Raw genomic sequence first — 27488 nt, 5'->3', positions numbered from 1 at the left:
GAGGATGCTTTAGATGATGGCTGTATAGAAGCGGAGCATGAGATGAGACCTTGCTCTGAACTTCCTGGGCTGACGGAGATGGAAAAGTCTTTGCTGGGCTTTTCCATAGATGTGGTCTGCGTTTGTCCTCCATTTGAGGTTGTTGCTGATGTGGGTTCCAAGGAGTGTGAATGTGTCAGTGATGGAGATGGATTCACCTTTAATGAGCACAGGAGTTTTGCGGGATGGCTGGCGTCTTGGGTCGATGATGAGTTCTTTTGTTTTTGATGAGTTGAGTAAGAGAGTAAGAGAAAAATGTACTTCCTCTTAATGTTTTAGTAGTTTTAAGGTATAATAGAAGGTGTGTCATTACACATAGTCGGGTGTCAGTTGGGTATATCTGGAATTCCAAATTTTGTCCTGATGATCATGTTCTTTCTTGTTTAACAAGCTCTAGGGGTGGAAGATTGCAACCTTTACGTGGTCCGCCCTGTTTTGACTAATGCAATCAACCCGGCGTGCACAGTCAAATAAGATCAAATAGAACAAGTTGTCCTACAACTTTAGGCTGTGCACGCCATACGCAAGAAGAAGAACAAGCTCTAATATGCAAAGCTATCTTTTCTGGAGATGCCATCATATATCCCAGTCTCAGTTTATGTAGAAACTGGACCCCTAGAGCTGAGACCAGTACTATCAGCATACTGTTTTTAACTGTCAGTTCCCACCCCCCCGGGACAGGGACATTGCTAGTACCCCTAGCAATGTTAGTACAACACTGACGTCCCATATCTGGGTGTACTTCCCTCTAGTGTTGGTGTTGAAAATAATCCTCATAAGTTTGACAACTAGAGGGTGGGAACCCATGGAGAGTTGTCGTGGCGCCTGCCACCAGCAAGCTGACAGGGCACTCCTGCATAATTATAGTACTGCAGCTCAGTCCTCCATCTACATGAAGTCAAGTCAAGTCAAGTCAAGTCAAGTTTATTTGTCACATACACATACGAGATGTGCAGTGAAATGAAAGTGGCAATGCTCGCGGACTTTTGTGCAAAAGACAAACAACACAAAACAAATTATAAACACAATCATAACACACATATTCTTTTTCATAATAAATAGTGGAAGGAAAAACGTACTGTAGAGTTAGTCCCTGGTGAGATAGGCGTTTACAGTCCGAATGGCCTCTGGGAAGAAACTCCTTCTCAACCTCTCCGTTCTCACCGCATGGCAATGGAGGCGTTTGCCTGACCGTAGCAGCTGGAACAGTCCGTTGCAGGGGTGCAAGGGGTCTCCCATGATTTTGTTTGCTCTGGAGTTGCACCTCCTGTTGTATAGTTCCTGCAGGGGGGTGAGTGAAGTTCCCATAGTGCGTTCGGCCGAACGCACTACTCTCTGCAGAGCCTTCTTGTCCTTGGCAGAGCAATTCCCAAACCAAATGGTAATGTTCCCGGACAAGATGCTTTCCACCGCCGCTGCGTAGAAGCACTGGAGGATCCTCGGAGACACCCTGAATTTCCTCAATTGCCTGAGGTGCTAAAGGCGCTGCCTTGCCTTTTTAGTCTACCGGTGCGAGCCTTCAGAGTCCTGAATCGCCTCCCAGAGGGTAGCAAAGTGAAAAGGTGGTTGGCAGGGTGGGATGTGTCCTGCTTGATATTTGTGGCCCGGTGCAAGCATCGGGCCCTATATATATCATTTGTGGGGAAAAAACCCTGGATCTGGCTAAATCAGCAGTTTTAGCTACCAAACATAGGGTGAAACTCTGGGGTCATCTCCATCCAGATAAATCTAAGTCCACGGCATCCGGGGAATTCCCAGGACGTTGGTGGTTGTCGCTGTATTATACGCTACACCAGTCCTTGTTGGTTCTTGATAGGCTGCCGTGATCATGCTCATGGTCCTGTCCGCCAGCCCGGATCTAGCATGGTGGACTATGGTTCAGAGACTATGTCCGAGAACACAGGGATCCATGGCTGTGTAGGCCAATCAGGTACTTTCAAGACACTTGATGTTGAGTCCATATGTGTTTTTGCTTAGGATCCGATTGATGAGGCAGGAGGGAAAAACATTGTAAACAATTGTTCCGCATTAAGTGAGTAACGTTCATTGCTGCTGCCCCAAGTGTGGTTCACAAGCGACATATGTTGGTAACTGGCGATTGGGTCTAGATGCAAATGGATCGATATCTGGTGTCCCTCTTTTGGTAATATCAGCAACTTTTTTGTGGTCCAACAGCCATTCGATGCTGTCATTGAATTTTCATGACCTGGTGTGTGGCTCAGTATTGAGCTTACCTGGTAGGTAAGTTTGCTGATAGCCAAATATGTATGTTAACACACCGTAGCCAAATATATTGGCCAGATTGACACATGAGTATCGATCTTTTCTTCCATATGATTAATATATGCCACCACTGTGATATTATCAATTCGTAGGCGGACATGCAGATGGTGCATTGTTAGCAGTAGGCTTTTAGCCCATAAAACACACCCAACACCAGTGTTTTTAGTAATTAATTATTTTGTAGGTTTATCCAAGTCTGCTTTACTCTTTGGCAATGTTACAGACATATGGATAACGTTAATTGTAAATCCCAGAAAGTCCAGTTGTGGATGCCGTCGACTTAGATTTATCTGGATGGAGATGACCCCAGAGTTTCACCCTATGTTTGGTAGCTAAAACTGCAGATTTAGCTAGATCCAGGGTTTTTTCCCCACAAATGATATATAGGCACAAACAAATATCAAGCAGGACACATCCCACCCTGCCAACCACTTTTTCACTCTGCTACCCTCTGGGAGGCGATTCAGGACTCTGAAGGCTCTGAAGGTAGACTAAAACATAGTTTCTACCCACGTGCGATAAAAGAGCTAAATTCCACCAGAGAACGCTGGGGAAGCAAAATGAAATTCCAAGAAATGCCGCGAAATTCTTTTAAATTCTTTCAAATTCTTTTAAAATACCTATTTATTATTTTATTAATAAGTGTACATATGTGTTCATGGTTGTCGTGTTTGTATTTTTTTTAACCGAAGGAGATGCAATGGAATTTTGTTGGACAGTATTGTGCAATGAAAATAAACGTATTCATTCATTCATTCAATCATGCATTAATTCATTCAATCATTCAATCATTCATTCATTCATTCATCATACATTCATTTATTCATTCATTCAATCATTCATGCATTCATACATTCATTCATTCATTCATTCATTCATGCATTCATTCATTCATCCATTCATATATCATCAAGATATGCCATAACAATATGTTTTTGTTTCAAATATTGCCAAGGCCCGTTTTAATATCTTGGTGAAAAGTCATGAGGCTGAAGTTAGCCCATTAGGCAACGCTATGTCCTGCATAGTTGCCACATCCAGTTTAAATTTTAGGTATCGACAATGATCCCTCCATGTCTCCCAAAACAAGTGTAATATTCCCCCTGTTAGTACAGGTTGTACACCTTTGTGTTCTGGAAGGAACCAGATCCACCTACTTACCTGGTTGCCGGTGGTACGTCCCTTTCTTCAATTTCTGCCTCTTCTGCGGAAGAGGCGCCGGAGTGCGGGGTTGGCACATTTTCCATGAGGGTCGCTCTGGGCCTTGGCCTAAAAGGACCTTCGTGGTGCTGCGCGGCCCTCATGTTTCACCAGCGTCCTGGTGTTGATATCTGCTGGTGGATGCATAGGGGTGCTGCCGCTGCTGATGACGCTGTTATGAGCCTGACGGCTTTAATCTCTTCATTGAGCTTTTCTCTGTACCATTGTCTGGGCGAGTAACCAATGATATGCCCACTGTCAGAAGTTTTGAAATCTTCTGTAGTTTGACCTTGTGGGTTTTTGTGCCAGTCCCACTGTACCCCAGATCGCATTGTTTGTTGCAGGCATTTTTAAACAAAGTAAAGTTCACAGGAGGCCTATACTTCTGCGTAATTTTGTTGCCTGTTCCTGGAGAAGATGGAAGTACAGGTAGTCGATGCTGGCCGCCAGCCTGGTCTGTAATGGTACTTTTCGTTGATCCGTAATTTTGGTGATCACTCCCAGTAGCTCCTTGGGATTCTGCACCCGCTGCACACTGCCGTTTTCTTCAGCCACGTCCCCTTCTTCCGGACCAGCCCAGCCCTGGTCCACAGCGCATTCCTCTATCGAGGGAGATGCATTGTTTTACAGCCCTCGATAAGATGCTGTTGTGGGAGTGCGAGCTCCATCTCCCGGAGCAAGTCACGAGCGGACCTCTGCTGCACTCGGGCAGCGCGCCTCTTCGGCCGGTCTCAGATGAGTATGATCAGCCGGGCTGAATCCTGCTGGGCTTTGCCTCCAGCCTGCTACGCTGCTTTGAGTTGTACGACTCATGGCGCTGGATTCAGCTTGGAGTCGGTAAGTGGACCTTAGTAACCACGCCAACGGTCACTTTCACTGCCCTTAGGCAGTGTGTCCTTCTGGCTGGACTCCCTCAGTTTATCGGCCGTACCGACTCCTGCCTGCCTGCAGCCCGTTGTGTCGTTTCCAGGTATACAGCTCATGGTGCTGGACTCAGCCAGCGCCGGTCGTCCTGGAACCGCTGTTTGCATATGGCTGTGGGCTGCCGGGACCTACCTGGTTCCCACTGCAGCCTGCGGTCCTGGAACCGCTGGGCGTCCGTGGTGTCGGCTGCCGGGACCTATCTGGTTCCCCGCGGCCTGCGCTCCTGGAGCCACTGGTAGCTCGTGGCTGTCGGCTGCCGGGAACTGCCTGGTTCCCCGCGGCCTGCGGTCCAGGTCCGTTTTTTCTTCCCCTTGTCCAACGTGCTGTAACATAAAGCACAGCAAGGGGAAGAATACAACTTCAGTTTTTCCTTACCTGTGTAGGTCCGTTTGAATTTTTCCCGCGGGAGTGGTCCACCTCCGCCCGTCGCTGTTGCACTGCGTGAGACGCAATGTAACGTACGCGTGCTGGCGGGGTCTTCACATACTCACTCACGTGACTCTGAAGTAAATAGCCTCAGACACCACTCACTCACTGCACAGCCAATACTGTCTTCTACCCTCAGGCCAGAGATACAGGGCACTCACATTCAGGACTAAGAGAGTTGTCGAGTTTCGTGCCTGCATCCATTAGACTCATGAATAGTTGATCTATTTATTTATTCATTTATTTATTCATATATACATTTTTAACATTCTTTTAATGTTTTTTTTGCGAATTCTTCATGTATTGTGCTTTGCAAATTTTACCTTCTGACCACTGTTGGACTGCTGGTATGTGATGTGTGTGGTATATTGTGTTGTGTTGCTGGGTATGGGAACTGTACACGCACTGATGATCTGCACAAATGAAGTTCCTAACGGATAATTAACGCTCATTGAAATTGAAATTTGAATTGAATACTTTCAATCCTCCAGATAATTCTTTAACTTTCTGATTAATGAACGTACAAAATAAAATGGGCAAAGTGGTCCCTCCCTGATTATTTGCCCAATCAACCCTCTTGATACCCTCTCTGAACTCTGAACTCTTCTTCACAATCCCTCCCCCACCCATTTTCACTCTCTCACAGTAAATTAAAAAAAATCTCCCTTTTGAGGTGTGTTGCCTTTGTAATAATGGCCGTACCATGTGGAAACACAACATCAGATTATTCTTAGGTACACAAAATGCTGGAGAAACTCAGCGGGTGCAGCAGCATCTATGGAGCGAAGGAAATAGGCAATGTTTTGGGCCGAAACCCTTCTTCAGACTGATAGGGGGTGGCGGGGAGAAGGAAGGAAAAAGGAGGAGGAGGAGCTCGAGGGCTGAGGGATAGGATGAGACAGCCCGAGGGCTGAGGAAGGGGAGGAGACAGCAAGGGCTAACAACATTGGGAGAATTCAATGTTCATGCCCGCAGGATGCAGACTCCCCAAGCGGAATATGAGGAGCTGTTCCTCCAATTTCCAGTGTTGCTCGCTCTGGCCATGGAAGAGACCCAGGACAGAGAGGTCGGACGGGGAATGGGAGGGGGCGTTGAAGTGCTGAGCCACCGGGAGTTCAGGTAGGTTCTTGCGGTACTGAGCGGAGGTGATCGGCGAAACGATCGCCCAACCTCCGCTTAGTCTTGAATACATCAGATTATTGTTGGAAGCTGCTTGGAGTGGACTGGAGCAACTCTTATTTTTCTACCTGCCCACTTCCTAACAGTGGAGAGGTGCTTTACATAAACCGAGGTCAGCCCAAGTCTAATTGCTTTGGTTTGGGGAAATTTAAAACTAGCATCAAAATAACTTCCTGCTAGCCTCAGGGAATAAATAAATTATGAAATGCAAAAGGCGACAACAGGAAACATCTGGTCTCTTTTCCTCTTTTTAAAATGTGGAACTTTACTGTTATGCTTCTTGTAAAGGTGATATACCAGGGCATATGGGTATATCTAACATTCACCTTCACCTTTCCACTTACCTTGCCGACAACACCATCCACAACAACTCCACCATTCACCCTCCAAACACCTCCCTCCCGCTCTGCATCTCCCACCACTACCCCATATCCCATCTGTACCTTCACCACCCATTCACATCCTCACCCCCATCATTTAAAACTGAGCCAGTGGTCCCGCTCCTTCTAAGTCAGGGAAAGCTTCAGACTGAATGAGCTCCATCTGGTTCTACCAATGATGTGAACAAGGACATCTCCCATTGACATAGTGCCCAGGGGATTCTGTTCATCCAGCTGATTAGGGGAAATAGTCTGATAGTTTGGAGAGTGTCTTAGAGTCCTATAGCATGGAAATAATTTAACCCAACTTGCCCGTGGCATTCAAGATGCCCCATCCACATTAGTCCCACCTGCCTGTGTTCGGCCCATCTCTCTAAACCTTTCCTATCTATGTACCTTCCAGTGGCTATTGTAAAGCAAATACAAACCGCAGAAGCTGGAAATGGGTAGTTGTACTTCCAGTGGCGCTGATGCCAGCAGCCTCCACCTTCAGCTGGGTATCTTTTTGTTTTTTTTGTTTTTTTAGTTATGTTGATGTGTGTTTTTTATGATTTTTTTGGTGTCTTTATGTGGGGGAAGAGGGCACGGTGCGGGAGATACCGTCCTTCAGCCACTTCCTGGTGAGGACGCGACTATTATTCGAGTCGCATCCTCGCCCCCCCCCCCCCCCCCCCCCCCCCGCGGCCTACCTGGATTGGCGCGGCCTTTCCTGCCGGGATCGACCAGAGCTCCAGCAGCGGCGGGACAGCGCTGGAACATCGCGGGGCTGGCGATGCCTTACCGGGGGTCGCCGTCTGGAGCCCGGAGTGCTGGACCTGCTGCTCCGACATCATGGAGCTGTGGTTTGCGGAGCTCCCAACGCGGGCGGCGCTGATCAACAACGCGGGGTCCTGCGACTCTGCCCGGCTCGATCTGCGGACTCAGGAGCTGCAGACTCCGGCTGCTGGAGGCGGCTGATCAGGAGGTCCGGGCCGCTGAGGAGGAGGATGTTCACCGTCGGGGATCGGCGTCGGCGTTCCACTAGCCCGGCGTGAGGGCCTGAACATCGGGCCACCCGGGGCGGCGACTGCGGGTGCTCGGAAGGCCCCGACCACGGATGAACATCTGGGAAGATCGGAGGGGAGGCTGGCTGGACTATGGTGCCTTCCTCACCTTGGTGCCACTGTGTTATGTTGTGTCGTGGACTTTCTGTGTTTGTGCTTTTTTTTAAATTCTATTTTATTTTTTTAATATGTTTTTATATTTATTATTTATTTATTTTTATGATACTGACTGTAAAGGGAAATTCATTTTGTTGTCTCTAATTGAGACAATGACAATAAATTTGAATACAATACAATACAATACAAAAGGAGAAAAAATGCATTGGCGGGAATGCTGAGCAGTTCAAACTTTGTTCCTGTTTTTATTGATGATAAGGACATTCAACGCCGCTGTACTTTGATAAAAGGAAGTGATCAATGTACATGGAGAACCTGATGTGTTTTCGATGTAGTTACTGACACTGTGGGTGGATGAGACACTGAGTAAGGAGCAATTAAGGATCAATAGGAAGCACAGAAACGCCCTTTGGCCCATCGAGTCTGTGTCGACCAATGATCCCTGCTCACTAACACTATCCTGTACACAGTAGGGATCATTTTACATTTTTACCAAGCCAATTAGCCTACAAATCTGTACATCTTTGGAGTGTGGGAGTAAACTGGAAGAAACCCATGCAGGTCATGGAGATAACATACAAACTCTATATGGACAGTACCATTAGTCGTGATCGAACCCGGGTCTCAGGTGCGGTAAGGCAGCAGCCTATCTTTGTGTCACCGTGTTGCCCTATAATATAATACTGGTCATGGAGGCGTAGACAGGAGAATTGCAGGTGGCAGTGCATTCTTCTTTGCATGAGCACTTTATCACATTTTGGAAACTGAGCTTCTTTCATCAGTAAGTCTTCCTTACACTCAAGGGCCTGTCCCACTTAGGCGATGTTTCAGCGGACTACCGGCGAGTGTCAAGCTCGAGCCACTCACCTGAAAAACTGGGAACTGGAACAGTGAGTGTCAAGAATGGAACACACACACACTCACAAACACATCGCAAAGGCGGGGACCAGGGAAAGTGGGGGAGCGCTGTCTGAAATTCACGGTGCAAAGCCAAGGTTATACAGACACACACCGCGGTGAACAGGAACGTTAAGACGGCCAGCACAGTGTACGGTAAGTCCTTTAAAAGAGCGGCGAGGGGGGTGGGGACAAGGGGGGGTTGAGAAGGGGGAGAAGGAGTGGAGACACTTTTAAGAAGGCAGACAACTTTTAATAAGAAAGAGATATACAGCTGTGGAGTTTAGCGGGCATTTAACATTACCGGTCGGTTTTTCTTAGTTCTGAAAACTCGTGCTTACGTTTTCCCCCCCCCCCAATGAGCCAATGAAAAAATGCCCGGTCAGCAAAGGAGATTAACTAAAACTACTTCAACTACCTACAAGTACATGGCGACCCCACTACAACTGCACCTACGACTACAGGATTGTCGATTATCTCCATGGCGACCAAATTTTGGTCGCAGAAAATGTTTCAACTTGTTGAAAAATTCGCGGCAACCATACTGAGGCCGCGACTAGTTACCAGAATGCGGGAACTCCTCACGACCATGAAGGAGACTCACCAGAGCCCACCAGCGAACATGTGGCCACCATGAGGCGAGTGCAGAGTCTCCTGAACTCGCCTAAAAAGTCGCCTAAGTGGGACAGGCTCTTTAGTCTCTGAGTTTGGCTCGAACTAAACAGGAAGGAGTAAATTTGGTCAAGACTCATAGTGCAGCACAATGCAAAAGTCCTTATAGTTTATTAAAACTAAGAAAATATAAACAATATAATACAAAGCACTAGTTCATAGAAACTATTATAAACACCTACCAAAGAATTTAAAAAAAATGTACTCAACCGATGATACGGTTTTATCTCTTGACAATAACTAAAACTCAAAAGATAAGTCACTGTAGCAACCGTTGAAAGGGGCTTGTTCCTGTCTTTATAGGTGATCAATCTTGTTCTCAGTCCTTTGCAAGTTGTCCTCTGTTTTTTCGCAAACACCCTTTGTACACCCTTCCTATCTTTATATCCTGGTGGTATTATAGTCGCAACGGCATCTTTAAAGAAAGCTTCTTGTATGTGAACAATTTGATAATGCTCAAAAAGGCACAAAGTGCTGTAGTAACTCAGCGGGTCAAGCAGCACATCAGGAGGACACGAAGAGGCCACATTTCGGATATGAACCGGAATTCAGACGGATTGTAGAATAGGGGAGGAAGCTGGATGAGAGGCGGGAGATTGACAAAGCCAGGCAAGTGATGGGAGCATACAGGGGAGGGGTGTGTAATTGGCAAATGGCTAGACTGAGGGCAGTGATCAAAAGCCAAAAGGCCATAAGGTGACGAGTCATTGAAACGAGAAGCCAGAGGAAAGGATATGGGTGGAAGAGGACAGGAGGAAGGGGGGAATGCGGGAGAAATGTGTGTCCACATGGGGCACAGGGAAGAGGGGGAAAAAAGGTGGGGTTGTTGTCCGTTAGCTTATTAAAATAAAAAAAAACTCAATGTTCATATTGAAGTGTATTACAGTTGTTGAAAGCCATTTTCCTGAGTAGTTCCTGTTGTAATTTGTGTAATACAGGAAGCTAATTTGTAAAGAAGGCTCTCACACATAATGAGGTAATAATTCCAAAATAATCCTCTTTTAGAGACCAGGACTGAAAAATACAGTAGTGATCATTGGGGATTTCAATGACCCTAAATGTAATGGGGTTAGGAGGGAGAGATAGATAGATCAGTCACAATTGAATGGCAGAGTAGGCTTGATGGGCAGAATGCGCCAATTCTGCACCTATCACATGACCTTATGGAAAGAAAGACATGAATATGTGATAACACATAATTCCTATGACATATAAAAACTCTTTTCTGACACAATAAGCAAAATAACCCAACAACGGAAGATCAGCTATGCAATCTAAAAACGAGGATTCAAGTTGAGAGAATTAAAAGAAGAAAAAGTAGGGGAGCATCTAGTCCAAACTGATCATAAAATGCTTTAAAAAAAAAATTAAAAAAATTTTTTTTTGTAGGAAGTATACCAGATTTACACATGAGATGGAGGCTGATTTCCTAAGGCTGAGAATAGATCAGGATGATTAAGTGGCCAATAGTACTGGCAAATGATGATGCAAGAAACAAAACATTAAAAAAAAGGCCTGGAGACTCCACACATATATATTCTGTTAAACAACAGAATATTACCAAGATTTTGGGATGAATAGGTCACGTGAGAGTAATGAAAAAGATGTATAATTATTTCTCCCCTCAGCTTAAACCTATGCCCACTGGTTCTTGACTCCCCTACTCTGTTGAAAAGACTAATTAACCCTATCTACCCTATTATGGTTTTGCACACCTCTATACGTGTCACCCCTCATCCTCCTGTGCTCCAAGGAATAAAGTCTTAGATTTCTCAACCTCTCCCGATAGCTCAGGCCCTCGAGTCGTGGCAACATCCTCATAAATCTCTGCACCCTTTCCAGTTTTCTCCTCATCTCCTTCCTAAAAGAACGCCCTTTAATTCTGAGGCTGTGACCTCTAGTCCTGGACTCTCCCACTAGTGATAACATCCTCTCCACATTCACTCTGTCCAAGCCTTTCGCTATTCTGTACATTTCAATGAGGTCCCCCCTCATTCTTCTAAACTCCAGCGAGTACAGGCCCATTGCCAACAAACGCTCATCATAGGTTAACCTACTCATTCCTGGGATCATTCTTGTAAACCTCCTCTGGACCCTCTCCAGAGCCAGAACGACCCTTCCTCATCCGTATAAAGGTGCCCAAAATTGCTCACAATATTCCAAATGCAGCCTGGCCAGCACCTTATAGAGCCTCAGCATTACATACCTGTTTTTGTATATAAGCCCTCTCGAAATAAATACTAGCATTGAGTTTGCTTTCTTTACTACCGATTCAACTTGCAGATTAATATTTTGGGAATCCTGCACCAGCACTCCCAAGTCCTTTTGCACCTCCAATTTCTAGATTATCTCCCCATTTAGAAAATCATCTATGCCTTTACTCCCTACTACCAAAGTGCATGACTCCACACTTTGCTACACTATATTCCATCTGCCACTTCACTGCCCACTCTCCCAACCTGTCCAAGTCGTTCTGCAGACTCCCTGTTTTCTCCACACTACCTGCTCCTCCACCTATTTTCGTATCATCCGCAAACTTGGCTACAAAGCCTTTAATCCTCTCGTTCAAATCATTAATATACATCGTGAAGAGCAGCGGCCCCAGCACCGAGCATAGCGGAACTCCGCTAGTCACTGGTAGTTAACCAGAAAAGGCCCCTTTTATTGCCACTCTTGACCTTCTACCATCCAGCCAGCCTGCTATCCATGCTAGTATCTGCCCCATTGATACCATGGGCTTGCATCTTCCTTAGCAGCCTCCCATGTGGCACCTTATCAAAAAGTTTCTGAAAATCTAGGTATACAACATCCACTGACTCTCCTTTGTCTGTCCTACTAATTATTTCTTCAAAGAAACCCAGCAAATTTGTCAGGCAAGACCTCCCCTTCACAAAGCTATGCTGACCAGCCTATTTTATCGTGAACTTCTAAGTACTCCGTAACCTCATCCTTTATCTGAAGAAAGAATCTGAGGAAAGACATTCTTGCCATAGAGGGAGTACAGAGAAGGTTCACCAGACTGATTCCTGGGATGTCAGGACTTTCATATGAAGAAAGACTGGATAGACTTGGCTTGTACTCGCTAGAGTTTAGAAGATTGAGGGGGGATCTTATAGAAACTTACAAAATTCTTAAGGGGTTGGACAGGCTAGATGCAGGAAGATTGTTCCCGATGTTGGGGAAGTCCAGAACAAGGGGTCACAGTTTAAGGATAAGGGGAAATCCTTTAGGACCGAGATGAGAAAAACATTTTTCACACAGAGAGTGGTGAATCTGTGGAATTCTCTGCCACATAAGGTAGTTGAGACCAGTTCATTGGCTATATTTAAGAGGGAGTTGGATGTGGCCCTTGTGGCTAAAGGGATCAGGGGGTATGGAGAGAGGGCAGGTACAGGATACTGAGTTGGATGATCAGCCATGATCATATTGAACGGTGGTGCAGGCTCGAAGGGCCGAATGGCCTACTCCTGCACCTATTTTCTATGTTTCTATGTTCATAATAGACTCTAAAATCTTACCAACCCCGAAGTCAGACTAAGCAGCCTACAGTTCCCACTAATGTACTAATGTGACTTAGTACAAATATTTAAAATGATACAAGGTATTAATGGAGTGGAAGCTGAGGACATGTGTCCACCCGTGGGAGTGGAGCCCATCTAGAGACTCTCAGTGTAAGATAATGAATAAGAAATCCAAAAGTGAATTCAAAAAATAAACATTTTTTACCTAAAGAATGGTGGGAATATGGAACTTGTTAACTAGGAGAGGCTAGGATAAAAATGTATACATTTAAAAAGACGGACAAGTACATTAAGGAGAAGGGAATGGAGGGTTCTGCTGATAGATTTTGATGAGTCAAAATGGAAGGAGGTTCAATTAGGCGAGATGAATAAATGGTCTGTTTCTATGCTGTACAATTTATGGAAAAATCTGCACCAACTTGGTCACATGCATATTATAATGAAAAAATATGTACATAGATATGAGACTTCAACTGATGATATTGTGTTAACAGAACATATACATACATATACAGCTGATGATATTGTTAACAGAACATATACATACATGTACAGATAAAATATATATCTTCAAACAGCATCAACATGAAAATTGAAAAAAAGATTAATAATATAATTCTCTGAATTTAGGGAGAACAATACCAATATCTAACAAAACAATACGGCCCACATGCATTGGCTATGGTGCTGTTCATGTAAATATGTTATTGGCAATTTAAAGTGATTAATAATGATCTTATTCTGAAATATAATTCAACAAAAGAACAATAACAATGTTTTTTGGTTTAAGATTATTGTATCCTGTTCTATTTTGTATGTCTTTAAATTGAAGATATTTTGAGGAGGTTGGATTTGGCCAGATGACTCAAGAACCAATCTAGACATCACAAACCCAACGCTGAAAGCTTTGTGTAATCTTCAATCTGTTGTATCTCTGAAGAATTTCTATTCCCTTTATGTGTAGTAGCCAAGACTCTTGTTGCCTGCTTGAAAACCAGCTTCCACTGAAAAGAAAAGAAACAGCCATTTATACAATTTAAAAAAAAAAGAAGTCTTTTTTGAGTTGGACTAACATTCCAAACAACCTTTCTTGCCATCTCCAAACACCATCTGCCCCATTTCAAGTAAGGACTGCAGAACCATCAAAGGGCTGAACCTGCAATTGGCGTTAAACCTACTAAAGTGGACATAAGTAAATCAAAATAATGAAAAATGCTTTTAATGTAGCAATGTTACAAAATTTTGAGATTTAAAAAATCAAGTCTACAATTTATCCCATCAGATAAAGCATAACAATAAGTTTAATTTGACACCTAATTCACTTTCATATCTCAAGTAATAAAAAAGTTATGGCCATTTTCATACTCGGAAATTAGCATCCTGTTCCCTATTGATTTTCTATGGACATAACAAAAATGCTGTGATCATGGACAGTCAAAAGCCCATAACCTTCTTAAAAATTAAGAGAACTGAATGAAATTTTCAGTTATCATAGATTGAACCATTCTGAAACAAATATAAAATAATCTTACTTGGATGACCTGAAATTAAAGCATATAATTAGTTAGTTACCCAATTGTAGCTAATTTCAAACTTCAATTACTAGATCTAAACATCTATCCATTTCTTAATAAATGATTAACATTTTTAAATAGCCTAAGTGTCCAAATAATATTCACAAATAATTCACAATAAAACATGATTTTTAAATCTCATTTACATCAATTTATATGCCAAATGGAAGGAATTTAGTGTTCAATTGCTGTAAATTAAAGTCTATTTTAAATCAGCTTTCTAGTGGGTTCCTGTGAACGCGCTGGTTTAGAACGTTCACATTGCAGTGGATTTGTGCCCTCAAATGCCCAGAAAAATACTGCGGGATATAAAGAGCCCAAAATGAGCTACTCGCTATAGAATACTTTATATACAGGGTTCTTAAGAAGCCTTTTAATGTAAAAATAAGGTACATACCTTTAATTGTTTGCTTTATAAAACTCTGGGGCTGCGAGAGGTCGCGGGTTTAGAGAGTGATTTTTCAACTACTATAACTATTATACAAGGCCATAAAAACTAATAATACCTTTTGCGACGGGGTCTTTCAGCGATTTTCCGTTAATGATTTACTAGGCTGAACATTTTCGATTGCAACAGCCTAGTAAAAATCGCGTTTTAAACCCGCCCCCTCTAAACAGCGGCAAAATCACACACACGGGCTGGGGGCAGATTCTCATCGACGATTCAGGTAGGTTTTGTAACATACCTATTTAATGCTCAAGAAAATCACAAGCATTTTAGGGCAGCACAGTGGCGCCACGGTTGACTTGCTGCCTTAGAGCAGCGCCCGAGACCCGGGTTCAATTCCGACTACGGGTGCTGTCCATATCGAGTCTACCACTATGCCACTGTGCCGCCCAATACTGTTTTAAATTCACCCTTTCCTAAAACCATCTTCCTCAGTGGAGCCGACTTCAATCTGATGAGCGTGACTGTGAGAATGTCCCAACACAGACTGTATTAAGGGGTGGGGGTGAATTAGCCCCACGCATGCAAATGATGAAAAAACACTCTCATACCAATTGGCCGTTAGCAAATGCATTAATCTCTTTAAAATGATCAGTGATGTATTTGATATGCAAAACATTATAAATGTATCAAAATACAAAAATAAAATAATTTAAATACACTAAAAAAAAAGATGATCTGAAACCTACACTGAACTTTCCCCTAGGTAGACAAAAATGCTGGAGAAACTCAGCGGGTGAGGCAGCATCTATGGAAACCTACACTGCACTGTACCCTGCACTGTTTTAACCTTACCAGCCTCCTCTTGAACATCAAAAAAACTAAGGAGCTGATCGTGGACTTTAGGAGGGCACATCATCCGAGGATGTACACTCCATTGAGGATAAATGGGGATACTGTGGATAGGGTGAGCTGTTTCAAATATCTGGGTGTCCACATCTCTGAGGATATGCCATGGACATCACACGCCGCAGCACTCGTGAGTAAGGCAAGGCAGCGCCTTTACCACCTCAGGCAATTGAGGAAATTCAGAGTGTCTCCGAGGATCCTCCAGTGCTTCTACTCAGCGGCTGTGGAAAGCATCTTGTCAGGAAATATCACAATATGGTTTGGGAATTGCTCTGCCCAGGACAAGAAGGTTCTGAAGAGAGTAGTGCGTTCGGATGAACACACTATGGGAACTTCACTCGCCCCCCTGCAGGAACTATACATCAGGAGGTGCAACCCCAGAGCCAATAAGATCATGGGAGACCCCTTCCACCCCTGCAATGGACTGTTCCAGCTGCTAAGTTCAGGCAAACGCCTCCGTTGCCATGCTGTGAGAACTGAGAGGATGAGAAGGAGTTTCTTCCCAGAGGCCATTAGGGACTGTAAACGCCTATCTCACCAGGGACTAACATTACTCTACCACTCCACTGCTTTTTTCCCCCTTTTTACTTCTGCCCACAATATTTAATATGTAAAAGAATATGTGATTCTGTTCCATTCTGTTTGCAGTTTGTTTGTCTTTTTGCACAAAGTCCGCGAGCATTGCCACTTTTCATTTCACTGCACATCTCTTACGTGTATGTGACGAATAAACTTGTCTTGACTTGACTTATAATCAAACAAATGTGTTCCTGGAAACTGAATTAGGACAGGCCCCAAGGCGTGCGAGTAGATTTCTCAGCATAAGTGCTTGGGAACTCCAGGAGATCAGTACAAATGCTTTAGCCTAATCTGCAACGAGAGAGTATTTTAACACAACTAATACTAAACAGGGCAGGGCACTGCATTTTTTTGGCTTAATCAGGCCTCCTAGCATGCCATAAGGAATCTAAGGTTTTTAAAGTGAACTTCTGGAACAATAGAATGTGAACTGAAGAAAATGCATACGTATATACTGTGTATTTGTTAACAATTTGTTTTCTCTAAAAAAAGTGAAGTCCTCCTCTCCACAAACCTTACATAATCCACAGAAAAGTACCAATCGTAGGCCCACCAAGCCTGGTTTCAACCCTAAAATGTAAATGCTCAAAATTGTTACTCTGGTGAACATCCATCAGCTTTAGAAAATGGTGATAAACTCCGAGTTTTTCCCACCAATACACTTGGCAAGCAACAGACAGAATACCGTTTCTGAGAACTGGGCAATATTTGGACTTGAAACAAATTGGATCAAGATGGCATTAGTTGCCTACTCGATGGTAATACATGCAGAGTCACAATGCATTGTTTCATTTCTACACGTGTAAATGAACAACTGTGGACGGTTCTCTATGGAACAACTAAATGTGAGGCTGACATTGCTGCCTTTAGCTATAGGTTGCTAATCCTGCAAGCCATCTGGACTGGACCACATAGGTAATTAACTCCAACTGTGTTCTCTCTCTCCACCTTATGTTGGTGTTGGGTTCCTGTTGTCACGTGCATTGAAAACAAAGTATCTCGCCATAGCTCAGTACACCTGACAATAATAAACCATTGCCACCATAAGATAGAGAGAGAACATTGGTGTTAAATTACCAACTGCTCTCGGCCAGGTTGTTGTTTTAGACCTGATAAGCAGGATTTGCAGCCTCCAACTAAAGAGGAGGGAAGTAAAGCATCCCTCCTTGGAAATTAACGGGAATCTGGAGAGGCAGCTGGTATTAGCCAGCAGAGTTTGGCATCACATTAATGACCTCCCAGTGATAAGGGCACTGCAGTTAGAAAGGAATGGACGCATCAGTCACAAGACAAAATGGATGGATTTTGCAGTCTTTCTTCTTTAGATTTTTTAATGTGAAATGTGTGCATAATTTATGTATGTTGTTTTGTCTCTGTGCCTGTGACGCTGCTGCAAGCAAGATTCTTCAGTGTATCTGTGCTTCACTGTAATTGTGCAAATGACATTAAAATCAACTTGATTATTGGGATAGGAAACACAAATGTGAAGCAAAGGTTAGCAGCAGGTGATATATGCTACTAGTTCATTAACTGACTTATCACTGACATTGTGGTGTTAATCCATTCCTGTATATGAGTGTATGAAAGGTTATATGTCAGTCATTGCATTCAGTTATTATAATCTGTTAAGTGAAGTTCGTTGATTACAAAATGAGAAATTCCAGATTGTCATCACCGTTCATTAAATTTTCTGCTCCAACTCTTGTAATTTAATCTCCCGGCATTATTAACATTGATAGACACGGTGATGTTTTCAAGAGAGAGTTAAGGGCCTGTCCCACGAGCATGCGACTCCATGCGGCAAGCGCGACCTAAAAGGGCCGGTCCCACCAGCATGCGACTCCATGCGGCGAGCGCGACCAAACCAGAAGCGCGGAGGTCGAGTGAGTGACATGAAGTTCGAGCGAAGTCCGCGGGAAGTTCGCGCGTGACATACAGCGTGCGGTGTGTACGGCGTCGAGACAGTGCGTACGGCGTCGAGGCGGTGCGTACGGCGTCGAGGCGGCTGCGGTCCGGCAGGCCGTTGCCGCGCGGAATTTTTTAACACGGTCAGTTTTTCGGAGCCCCGCGCGATGTCGGGACCAGCTCCACACAACTCCATACGACTCTGGCGATCGAGGTGGGACCGGCCCCGCGAGGCCGTACGGCTCAAGTGACCACGTTAGGTCGCGCTTGCCGCATGGAGTCGCATGCTTGTGGGACAGGCCCTTTAGATATAGCTCTTCAGGCCAACGGAATCAAGGGATATGGGGAGAGAGTACTGATTTTGGATGACTCGAAGGGCCGAATGGCCTACTCCTGCACCTATTTTCTATGTTTCTATGGTGATTGCGTACAGTTTTTTGGTCTCCAAATCTGAGGAAGGACATTATTGCCCATAGAGGGAGTGCAGAGACGGTTCACCAGACTGATTCCTGGGATGTCAGGACTGTCTTATGAGGAAAGACTGGATAGACTTGGTTTATACTCTCTAGAATTTAGAAGATTGAGAGGGGATCTTATAGAAACTTACAAAATTCTTAAGGGGTTGGACAGGCTAGATGCAGGAAGATTGTTCCCGATGTTAGGGAAGTCCTGGACAAGGGGTCACAGCTTAAGGATAAGGGGGAAATCCTTTAAAACCGAGGTGAGAAGAACTTTTTCACACAGAGAGTGGTGAATCTCTGGAACTCTCTGCCGCAGAGGGTAGTCGAGGCCAGTTCATTGGCTATATTTAAGAGGGAGTTAGATGTGGCCCTTGTGGCTAAGGGGATCAGGGGGTATGGAGAGAAGGCAGGTACGGGATACTGAGTTGGATGATCAGCCATGATCATATTGAATGGCGGTGCAGGCTCGAAGGGCCGAATGGCCTACTCCTGCACCTAATTTCTATGTTTCTATGTTTCTATGGTGATTCTGTTCCTAAAATGTTTAGGGCTACAGGAGGACTGCAATGTTGGTACAGTGCTGAAAAACTCTCAGTGAGCATTAATCGGGGAGTATGAGATATTCAGGTTCAAAAAGGCTTTCCTCCCAGTAGGGAAAGGCATGCAGTTCCAAGAGAAAACTGAAAATGTAAATTTGACTATCCTAAGGCAGCCTGCCATAACTTTAAGGAAGACTATTAAAAAGTCAAAAAAGAATCTCAATATTTTTAACAAACCAAATTAATGGCTGCAAAGTTTCTGTACCAAGTGTTGGGAAATCATAGGCTGGTTAAATATAAATGATTTTGGAAATATTAATACTCGTCTTGTGTACTCATAGGGTAATTGGCAGCATTTACAGCATGGCAGACAGGGTGCCAAAGACTTAAAGCTCTGCCCCAGGGAATTTCCCAACTCTTTCTATGGTCATATGCACATAGCCTCTTATCAGATCCCTCATCCTTGAGATACTCAACCCCACAGCCTCCCATCGGCCGAGCGAGTCCGCGCCAACCAGCGTTCCCCACGCTCTACAATTGACAATTTTACTGAAGCCAATTAGCCTACAAACCTGTAGGTCTTTGGAGTGTGGGAAGAGCCCCGAGCACCCGGAGAAAACCCACGCAGTTCACGGAGAGAATGTACAAACTCCTTGCAGACAGCACCCGTATTCAGGATCGAAACCGGGCCTCTGGCGCAGTAAGGCAGCAACTCCACCACTGTGCCGCCATTATAGGAAAGTCATTGATTTGATCTTAGTCTAACACAGACAGCACCGGATGTCAAATCTGAACACAAGATTGTGACCTCCAGTGCTGTCTGTATGGAGTCTGCACTGTAATCAGTTGAGAATTCCCTAAGTGCTGCTGTTTCCTCCACATCCTCAATGATAGGTTGAGGTTGGCCGGTTAATTGGCCACTGTGGCTGCCCTTTGTGTAAGACCGGTAGAACCTGCAGGAAGTTTTGGATTGGATTTAATTTATTGTCATTGTCTCATAAGAGGCAACAAAATGGATTTTCCTTATAGTCGTAAAAATTTTTCAAAAGCACAAACACAGAAGTCCACGACACACCATCCCCACAGTGGCACCAAAGTTAGGGAAGGAACCAATGTCCCGTCAGCCTCCTCGCTGATCTTCCCAGATGTTCACCCATGGTCGGGGCCTCCCGAGCGCCCTGTAGTCGCTGCCGCGGGTGGCCCGATGTTCAGGCCCTGTCGCCGGGAATGATGGAACACCGAGTTGATGGGAATGTGGGAAAATAAAATGGAGTTTGTGCAGAATTAGTGTGAATGTGTCCTTGATGGTTAGTTGGTCGAAGGGCCTGCTTCAATTACTATATTACTCAAAAGCATGAACATGTTTCACACCTTTTGGCCTCTCTCCACTGGCTGCCTATTCAGTATAGGATTCGTTTTAACATTATTTTATTTACTTTTAAATCCCTAAGTGGTCTTGCCCCGTCCTACCTATCTGAGCTTCTTCACCCTTATTCGCCCTCCCGCTCTCTCAGGTCAGATGATCAGCTGCTCCTGATTGAGCCAAAGACTAAGCGGAAGCTCAGAGGGGACCGTGCCTTTGCTGTGTCGGCTCCGAGATTGTGGAATGAATTGCCTCTGCACGTTAAACAGGCCCCTTCTCTAGCTGTTTTTAAGTCACTCCTGAAGACATATCTATTCTCCATGGCCTTTGTAGACCAGTGAGGTGTTGAATTGTTTATTAACTTTATTTGCTTGGTTTTGCTGCGTTGTTCGTACTCTTGTTTTATGTTTTTTAATTTATTGTTTGGATTTTCGTATGTAATTTATGCGCCTCGTGTTAGTTGTATGTTCTGTTGTTCTGCCTGTTTTATGATGTCTTGCTTGTTTTATTTTTTCTGTACAGCACTTTGGTCAGCTTTGGTTGTTTTTAAGGTGCTTAACAAATAAAGTTATTATTATTATTATTATTAATAACTCAATCTTGTCCTTACCTGCAGATCCTTCAGGGAAGCCATGATTTACATTGCTGTAGTTCATCCCATATTGGTTATTGAAGTCACTGGCTGGGCCGCCGAAAGAATGCAATGGAATTGTACCAATAACTATTGGTAAATCAACCGTTAAACCCATTGCCCGTGGGATATCTACAGTTACCTGAGGAACATCAAGCACAGCCTTCAGGATTAAAAAATCTCAACTCCAACATATTTAGTACCTTCCTTTATCTCTGCTCCTAATTACAGTAACCATTGCCACACCGAGTCAAACATTTGACACCACCCCATCAGAACCACAAAGCTTTACTGAAGTTTTTAAGAAGGAACTGCAGATGCTGGAAAATCGAAGGTACACAAAAAAGCTGGAGAAACTCAGCGGGTGCAGCAGCATCTATGGAGCGAAGGAAATAGGCAACGTTTCGGGCCGAAACCCTTCTTCAGACTTTACTGAAGGATGGATAAGCAATCTGCTAAATCCACTGTTTACATCACAACAAGATATATAGATCGAGAAATCTGAAAAAGAGCTACATGAGGATAGATACACAATGCTGGAGTAACTCAGTGAGTCAGGCAGCATGTCTGGAGAGAAGGAATAAATGATGTTTCGGGTCGAAACCCTTCATTAGTTTCCGACCCGAAACGTCACCTATTCCTTTTCTCCGCAGATGCTGCCTGAGCCACTGAGTTACTCCAGCACTTTGTGGCTGCCTTTGGTATAAACCAGCATCTGCAGTTCCTTCCAAAACAATCAGCTACATGGTTTCCATTTACAGAAATGTTGACACTATTATATAATTGAGAACAGGGGCCTGCTTATAACTCAGGTTGAAAAAGCGCCCTCAAGATGCCCCCCCCCCCCTCCCCTCCCCCTTACACCATCACACACATGCAGCCCAAACAATTATATCAGGTTACAATTAAACAGGCCGAACAGAAATTAATGCTCTGCCACCTTTTTCTGGTGCATAGATTTCCTGGTCTGTTTGTTAAGTAATGCCGACCTTAATTTAGAAGATACGCTGCAGTAGATTACTAAACCTAAACTGCACATTTAAGCAAGTATAGAGTCATAGAGCTAGCTATACAGCTTTAGGCCAACTTGGCCATGCTGACTAAGCTGGACCTTTTGCCTGCAATTAGCCCAGAGCCCTCCAAACCCTTCCTATCCATATATATGTCCAAATGTCTTTTGAAAGTCATAAATTACTGTAAACATATAATTGTTATTGAGAGAAAGTGAAATAGGAAATGGAAACAGGAGTAGGTAATTTGGATTTGGGGATTTTTAGTCTTGCTATTACATTCAATACAATTTTGCCTGACTCGCTGTCTCAATGTTATATTCCTTCCTGCTCTCTCCCTGAATCTCTTGACGCCTATTGTTTCTAGAATCCCATCTTTTTTTAAATATCTCTAATGACATGGCCTTCCACGTTGGAGAATTCCACTTCACCACTCTCTGAGAGAAGAACATGCAGGGACTTTCAGAAGGCTTTCGACAAGGTCCCACATAAGAGATTAGTATACAAACTTAAAGCACACGGTATTGGGGGTTCAGTATTGATGTGGATAGAGAACTGGCTGGCAGACAGGAAACAAAGAGTAGGAATAAATGGGTCCTTTTCAGAATGGCAGGCAGTGACTAGTGGGGTACCGCAAGGCTCAGTGCTGGGACCCCAGCTATTTGCAATATATATTAATGATCTGGATGAGGGAATTGAATGCAACATCTTCAAGTTTGCGGATGACACGAAGCTGGGGGGCAGTGTTAGCTGTGAGGAGGATGCTAGGAGGCTGTAAGGTGACTTGGATAGGTTGGGTGAGTGGGCAAATGCATGGCAGATGCAGTGTAATGTGGATAAATGTGAGGTTATCCACTTTGGTGGCAAAAACAGGAAGGTAGACGATTATCTGAATGGTGGCCGAATAGGAAAAGGTGAGATGCAACGAAACCTGGGTGTCATGGTACACCAGGCATTGAAAGTAGGAATGCAAGTGCAGCAGGCAGTGAAGAAAGCAAATGGTATGTTAGCATTCATAGCAAAAGGATTTGAGTATAAGAGCAGGGAGGTTCTACTGCACTTGGTGAGATCACACCTGGAGTATTGCGCACAGTTTTGGTCTCCTAATCTGAGGAAAGACATTCTTGCCATAGAGGGAGTACAGAGAAGGTTCACCAGTCTAATTCCTGGGATGGCAGGACTTTCACATGAAGAAAGACTGGATAGACTCGGCTTGTACACGCTAGAATTTAGAAGATTGAGGGGGGATCTTATAGAAACTTACAAAATTCTTAAGGGATTGGACAGGCTAGATGCAGGAAGATTGTTCCCGACGTTGGGGATGTCCAGAACAAGGGGTCACAGTTTAAGGATAAGAGGGACATCTTTTAGGACCAAGATGAGAAAATCTTTTTTTTCCACAGAGAGTGGTGAATCTGTGGAATTCTCTGCCACAGAAGGTAGTTGAGGCCAGTTCATTGGCTATATTTAAGAGGGAGTTAGATGTGGCCCTTGTGACTAAAGGGATCAGGGGGTATGGAGAGAAGGCAGGTACGGGATACTGAGTTGGATGATCAGCCATGATCCTATTGAATGGCGGTGCAGACTCGAAGGGCCGAATGGCCTACTCCTGCACCTATTTTCTTTGTTTCTATGTTTCTATGAATTAACGGATATAGACCACTTTCAGTCAGAAGTGCAGTGTTATTTATAACCATATAACTATATAACAATTACAGCACGGAAACAGGCCATCTCGAAACTTCTAGTCCGTGCCGAACACATAATCTCCCCATGTCCCATATACCTGCGCTCAGACCATAACCCTCCATTCCCTTCCCATCCATATAACTATCCAATTTATTTTTAAATGATAAAAACGAACCTGCCTCCACCACCTTCACTGGAAGCTCATTCCACACAGCTACCACTCTCTGAGTAAAGAAGTTCCCCCTCATGTTACCCCTAAACTTCAGTCCCTTAATTCTCATGTCATGTCCCCTTGTTTGAATCTTCCCTACTCTCAGTGGGAAAAGCTTTTCCACGTCAACTCTGTCTATCCCTCTCATCATTTTAAAAAACCTCTATCAAGTCCCCCCTTAACCTTCTGCGCTCCAAAGAATAAAGCCCTAACTTGTTCAACCTTTCTCTGTAATTTAGTTGCTGACACCCAGGCAACATTCTAGTAAAATTTAGCATCATGATTGGTGAACAAAGAGCCTGCTCCTACATTCTATGTTTAGAATGGGGGATGGGGACGGACAACTTGACTGAAGTGGAGGTAGAATTAAATGGAATTAGTAAATGTTCTGTGTAAATAGTTACCATGTTTGTCATGGGCTTGCTGGGATGAAAGGTCTGTTTCTATGTTGTTCCACTTAACGACTCCATCCTTGCTCATACTGAAAATCTTTTTACAGAATAGTAAGGGGAAGTGGTGGAAGCAGATAAAATAGCAATGTTTTAAGAGGAATGTAAACAGGCATCTGAACACGCAGGGAATGGAGGAATAGAGATTGTGTGCAAGCAGAAGGGATTAGTTTAAAATGGCCCCATTGTCAGTACAGACATTATGGGCTAAAGCACGTATGCCTGTGCTGGATTGTTCTATGTTGCAATGTTCTCCCTTTCAGTTTAATGCTATTTTATTCAAACGTTAAAGGTATTGATGCAAAATGATTTGGGTGGAAGACGACAGCTAGAGGGCAAAAGCAGTCAAAATAGTAGGTGAGGTGAAGTTAGGATTATGCTGTAACCAGTGAGTTCCACTTGTGAATGCTTGCCATTACTACACTCTTTGTGGCGGTGTCCATATTTCCCATTGTCCCCACTCTAAACTGTAATTCAAAGTTATTTACCTGAATTGAATAGTCCATCTGAATGATGGTGCAGTTCATGAGTGTCGGAATCAATTCTGGGATTTCCAACATCATTGAATTCCGACTGTCTTTTTGTCCGGCTAGAACTGGCTCTCCCTTGGTTTTGATGACAACCTCCGACAGGGTCTTTTTCTTGGTTTTTGCATGGAATATGGTTTTTTTCACAATGGCTGCCTTTGGCACTACTTTGCGGGAAGAGTGGTTCTCAATTTCAACAAATATTTTAATCGATTCACCTAAAAGTACAAGATCCACAATTCATATAAATCTTGAATATTCCTTCTGGACGTAGCAAATTAGTTACAATAACAAAAGTCAGTAAGTAAAATTGAGGATAATTGAAGATGGATTTTCACAAGAAGAGAGGGAGGCGCAGTTGGTAGAGCTGCTGCCTCTCCGTACCAGAGACATGGGTTCGATCCTAACCTCGGGTGCTGTCTGTGTGGAGTTTGCATGTTCTCCCTGTGACCTCAATGGTTTCCACTGTGTGCTCCGATTCCCTCCCACCTTCAAAGATGTGCAGGTTGGTAGGTTAACTGGCCATTGTAAAATTGCCCGAAGTTTAGGGAGGGGATGAGAGTGGAATAACTACTGTGAACGAGTGATTAGTGGTCGATGTGGACACAGTGGACTAAATCTGTATCTCCCAAAAACAAAATCTGCATCTCAGGATCATCTGCACTTCCTTCTTACACACTTATAGAAAAATAGGTGGATATTGTGATAATGATAGTTTGTGATCGTCCAAAGTTCTCCAGGTTCTGGAAAACTCTCAATAGATTGGAAATCTCCAGGTGAAAACCGTAATTCAAACACAAGGGAGATTGAAAGCACACAATAACAGGCCAGACCAGTTGGTCCAATGTCTGTTGTTGAGAAAATCTTGGAATGCATCAGGAAGTAAAAACAGAATATTTAGAAATATATGATAGAATCAAGCAGAGTCAGCATCATTTTATCAATAGAAATTTGTGTTTGTCAAGTTTATTAGAACCCGCAGAGGATGTATTGAGCAGGATGGATAAAGAAGAACCAATGGTGTGCCAGTACAAGTCACTCTGATGTAACATGATAGTTGCGTTTCCAAGAAACATTGTATTACAGAAAAAACCTGTTGGAAATTGTAACAATGGATATAGGGATCGAGGGGCAATACGCACTATAACTGTAGGACTCTATCACTCTAAGCGGGGGCATGATATTTTCTGCTGCATGGAGTGGTCTCTAGATTGGAAAGTGTCCATGTTGGCATCTGACGCAAAGCATGAGGCTTTTGGGCTCTTCCAGCTCCATTGACAAGAGCAGGGGCAGTTTCTGCATGCTGGAAATCAACGCATTCTCCTCGATTTATTTGGTTCTTTATTTCGAACAGAATAAAAAATAAAAAGCAAGTATGAAACAGCATACAAAAAACAAAAACAAGAATATTTATAAAGTGTCATCAACAAAATGTATAAATAAATGAAATCGTATGTGTCCGAAAAGGAGCAGGAAGAAGCCAAAGCTTATTAATTCCCACCCCTTATTCAACTGCTTATAATTATCTTATACAAATTTAGCAGTTATAAACACCTATTTCCATATGTACACCAAATTATTTATATTTGTACACTAATCAAATATTTACAAAGTCATACAAATAAGAGAGAATTAAAAAAAAAAAAAAAAAAAAAACCTTCATGTACTATACAGTATCTCTTAGTCATATATATATATATACAACCCATCACCCTATAATCACCCTTCCCAATACAATCCCAATGAAATGTAATATGCAGGGATATATTAAATAAATATCAAAAGTACGTAAGAGGCCGACTGTCTCGGTCTCGGGTGAGTGGCACTGTTCAATTATCTCAGAGATGTAAATTGTAAACAGGAAAACAGAATTACATAAAACAATAGGGCAAGTATAGTTCTGTTAAATGCTGCAGTGAAACCTCACAGAAAGAGCTTTGAGAAAGCAAATAGCAGTTATTAAACAGTAAACGAGTAACCTTTCAATGTTATATTATGGTGAATATGATACTAAGTAGCAAGAAGGACAGTTTCCAGACTTTTACCTGCCACAAAGCCCATCCGTTCAACTTCGGCTTTTACTGATATCGGGCCAGAAGCACAACACCAGCAACAAATAGTTTTCTCATTTGCTGCTGTGTGTGGTTCCTATCAAAATAACAAGAAAAAAAAACACAGTAAACACTCTTGCTTTCCACCAGGATTGACATTCGTGTCTAAGACCATCAAGTTCAAAGATTTTCTTTGTGCTTCAGAATCAATGTACTTAAAAAAACAAGTTAATGATAGAAATACTAAATTTGCAATCAAGATTAACCTTAATTGACAAACAAGAATTATTTGCTAGAATATGGTCTCCATTTATTGATTTTCTGAAAGGGTAAATTGGTCCGGAACGGAAGCTTGAACCCAGGATTAGATGAATAGTAATGTTCTATAATCTCCAACGTTGTATTATTGGTAACTTATTCTATTCTTTTTATCGTGTTTTTTTCTCTTCTTTCTCACTATCTATAAAAAAATAAACAAATAGAAGCAGAGTTAATATATAATTGATAAATGAGGATCCCTA

General features: G+C 43.3%; 1 protein-coding gene across 1 annotated transcript in view; it reads right to left on the bottom strand.

Annotated features, from left to right (window-relative positions):
* Positions 1 to 9244: 9244 nt before the first annotated feature.
* LOC129695903 (arrestin domain-containing protein 3-like) overlaps positions 9245 to 27488 on the bottom strand; it is a 42472-nt gene continuing 24228 nt past the window's right edge. The window contains exons 4-7 of the mRNA XM_055633350.1: positions 26962 to 27064; positions 24878 to 25134; positions 21010 to 21172; positions 9245 to 13685 (exon numbers count right to left, since the gene is read on the bottom strand). Coding sequence (XP_055489325.1) covers positions 13636 to 13685; positions 21010 to 21172; positions 24878 to 25134; positions 26962 to 27064 — 573 coding nt within the window. The 3' untranslated portion in view covers positions 9245 to 13635. The remainder of the gene's footprint in view (positions 13686 to 21009; positions 21173 to 24877; positions 25135 to 26961; positions 27065 to 27488) is intronic.

The sequence above is a fragment of the Leucoraja erinacea genome, chromosome 3 (assembly GCF_028641065.1).
Source record: "Leucoraja erinacea ecotype New England chromosome 3, Leri_hhj_1, whole genome shotgun sequence".
In the NCBI taxonomy this organism is placed as follows: domain Eukaryota; kingdom Metazoa; phylum Chordata; class Chondrichthyes; order Rajiformes; family Rajidae; genus Leucoraja; species Leucoraja erinaceus.
The sequence above is the reverse complement of the archived record's forward strand: the minus strand, read 5'-3'. Positions and strand labels throughout refer to the sequence as shown.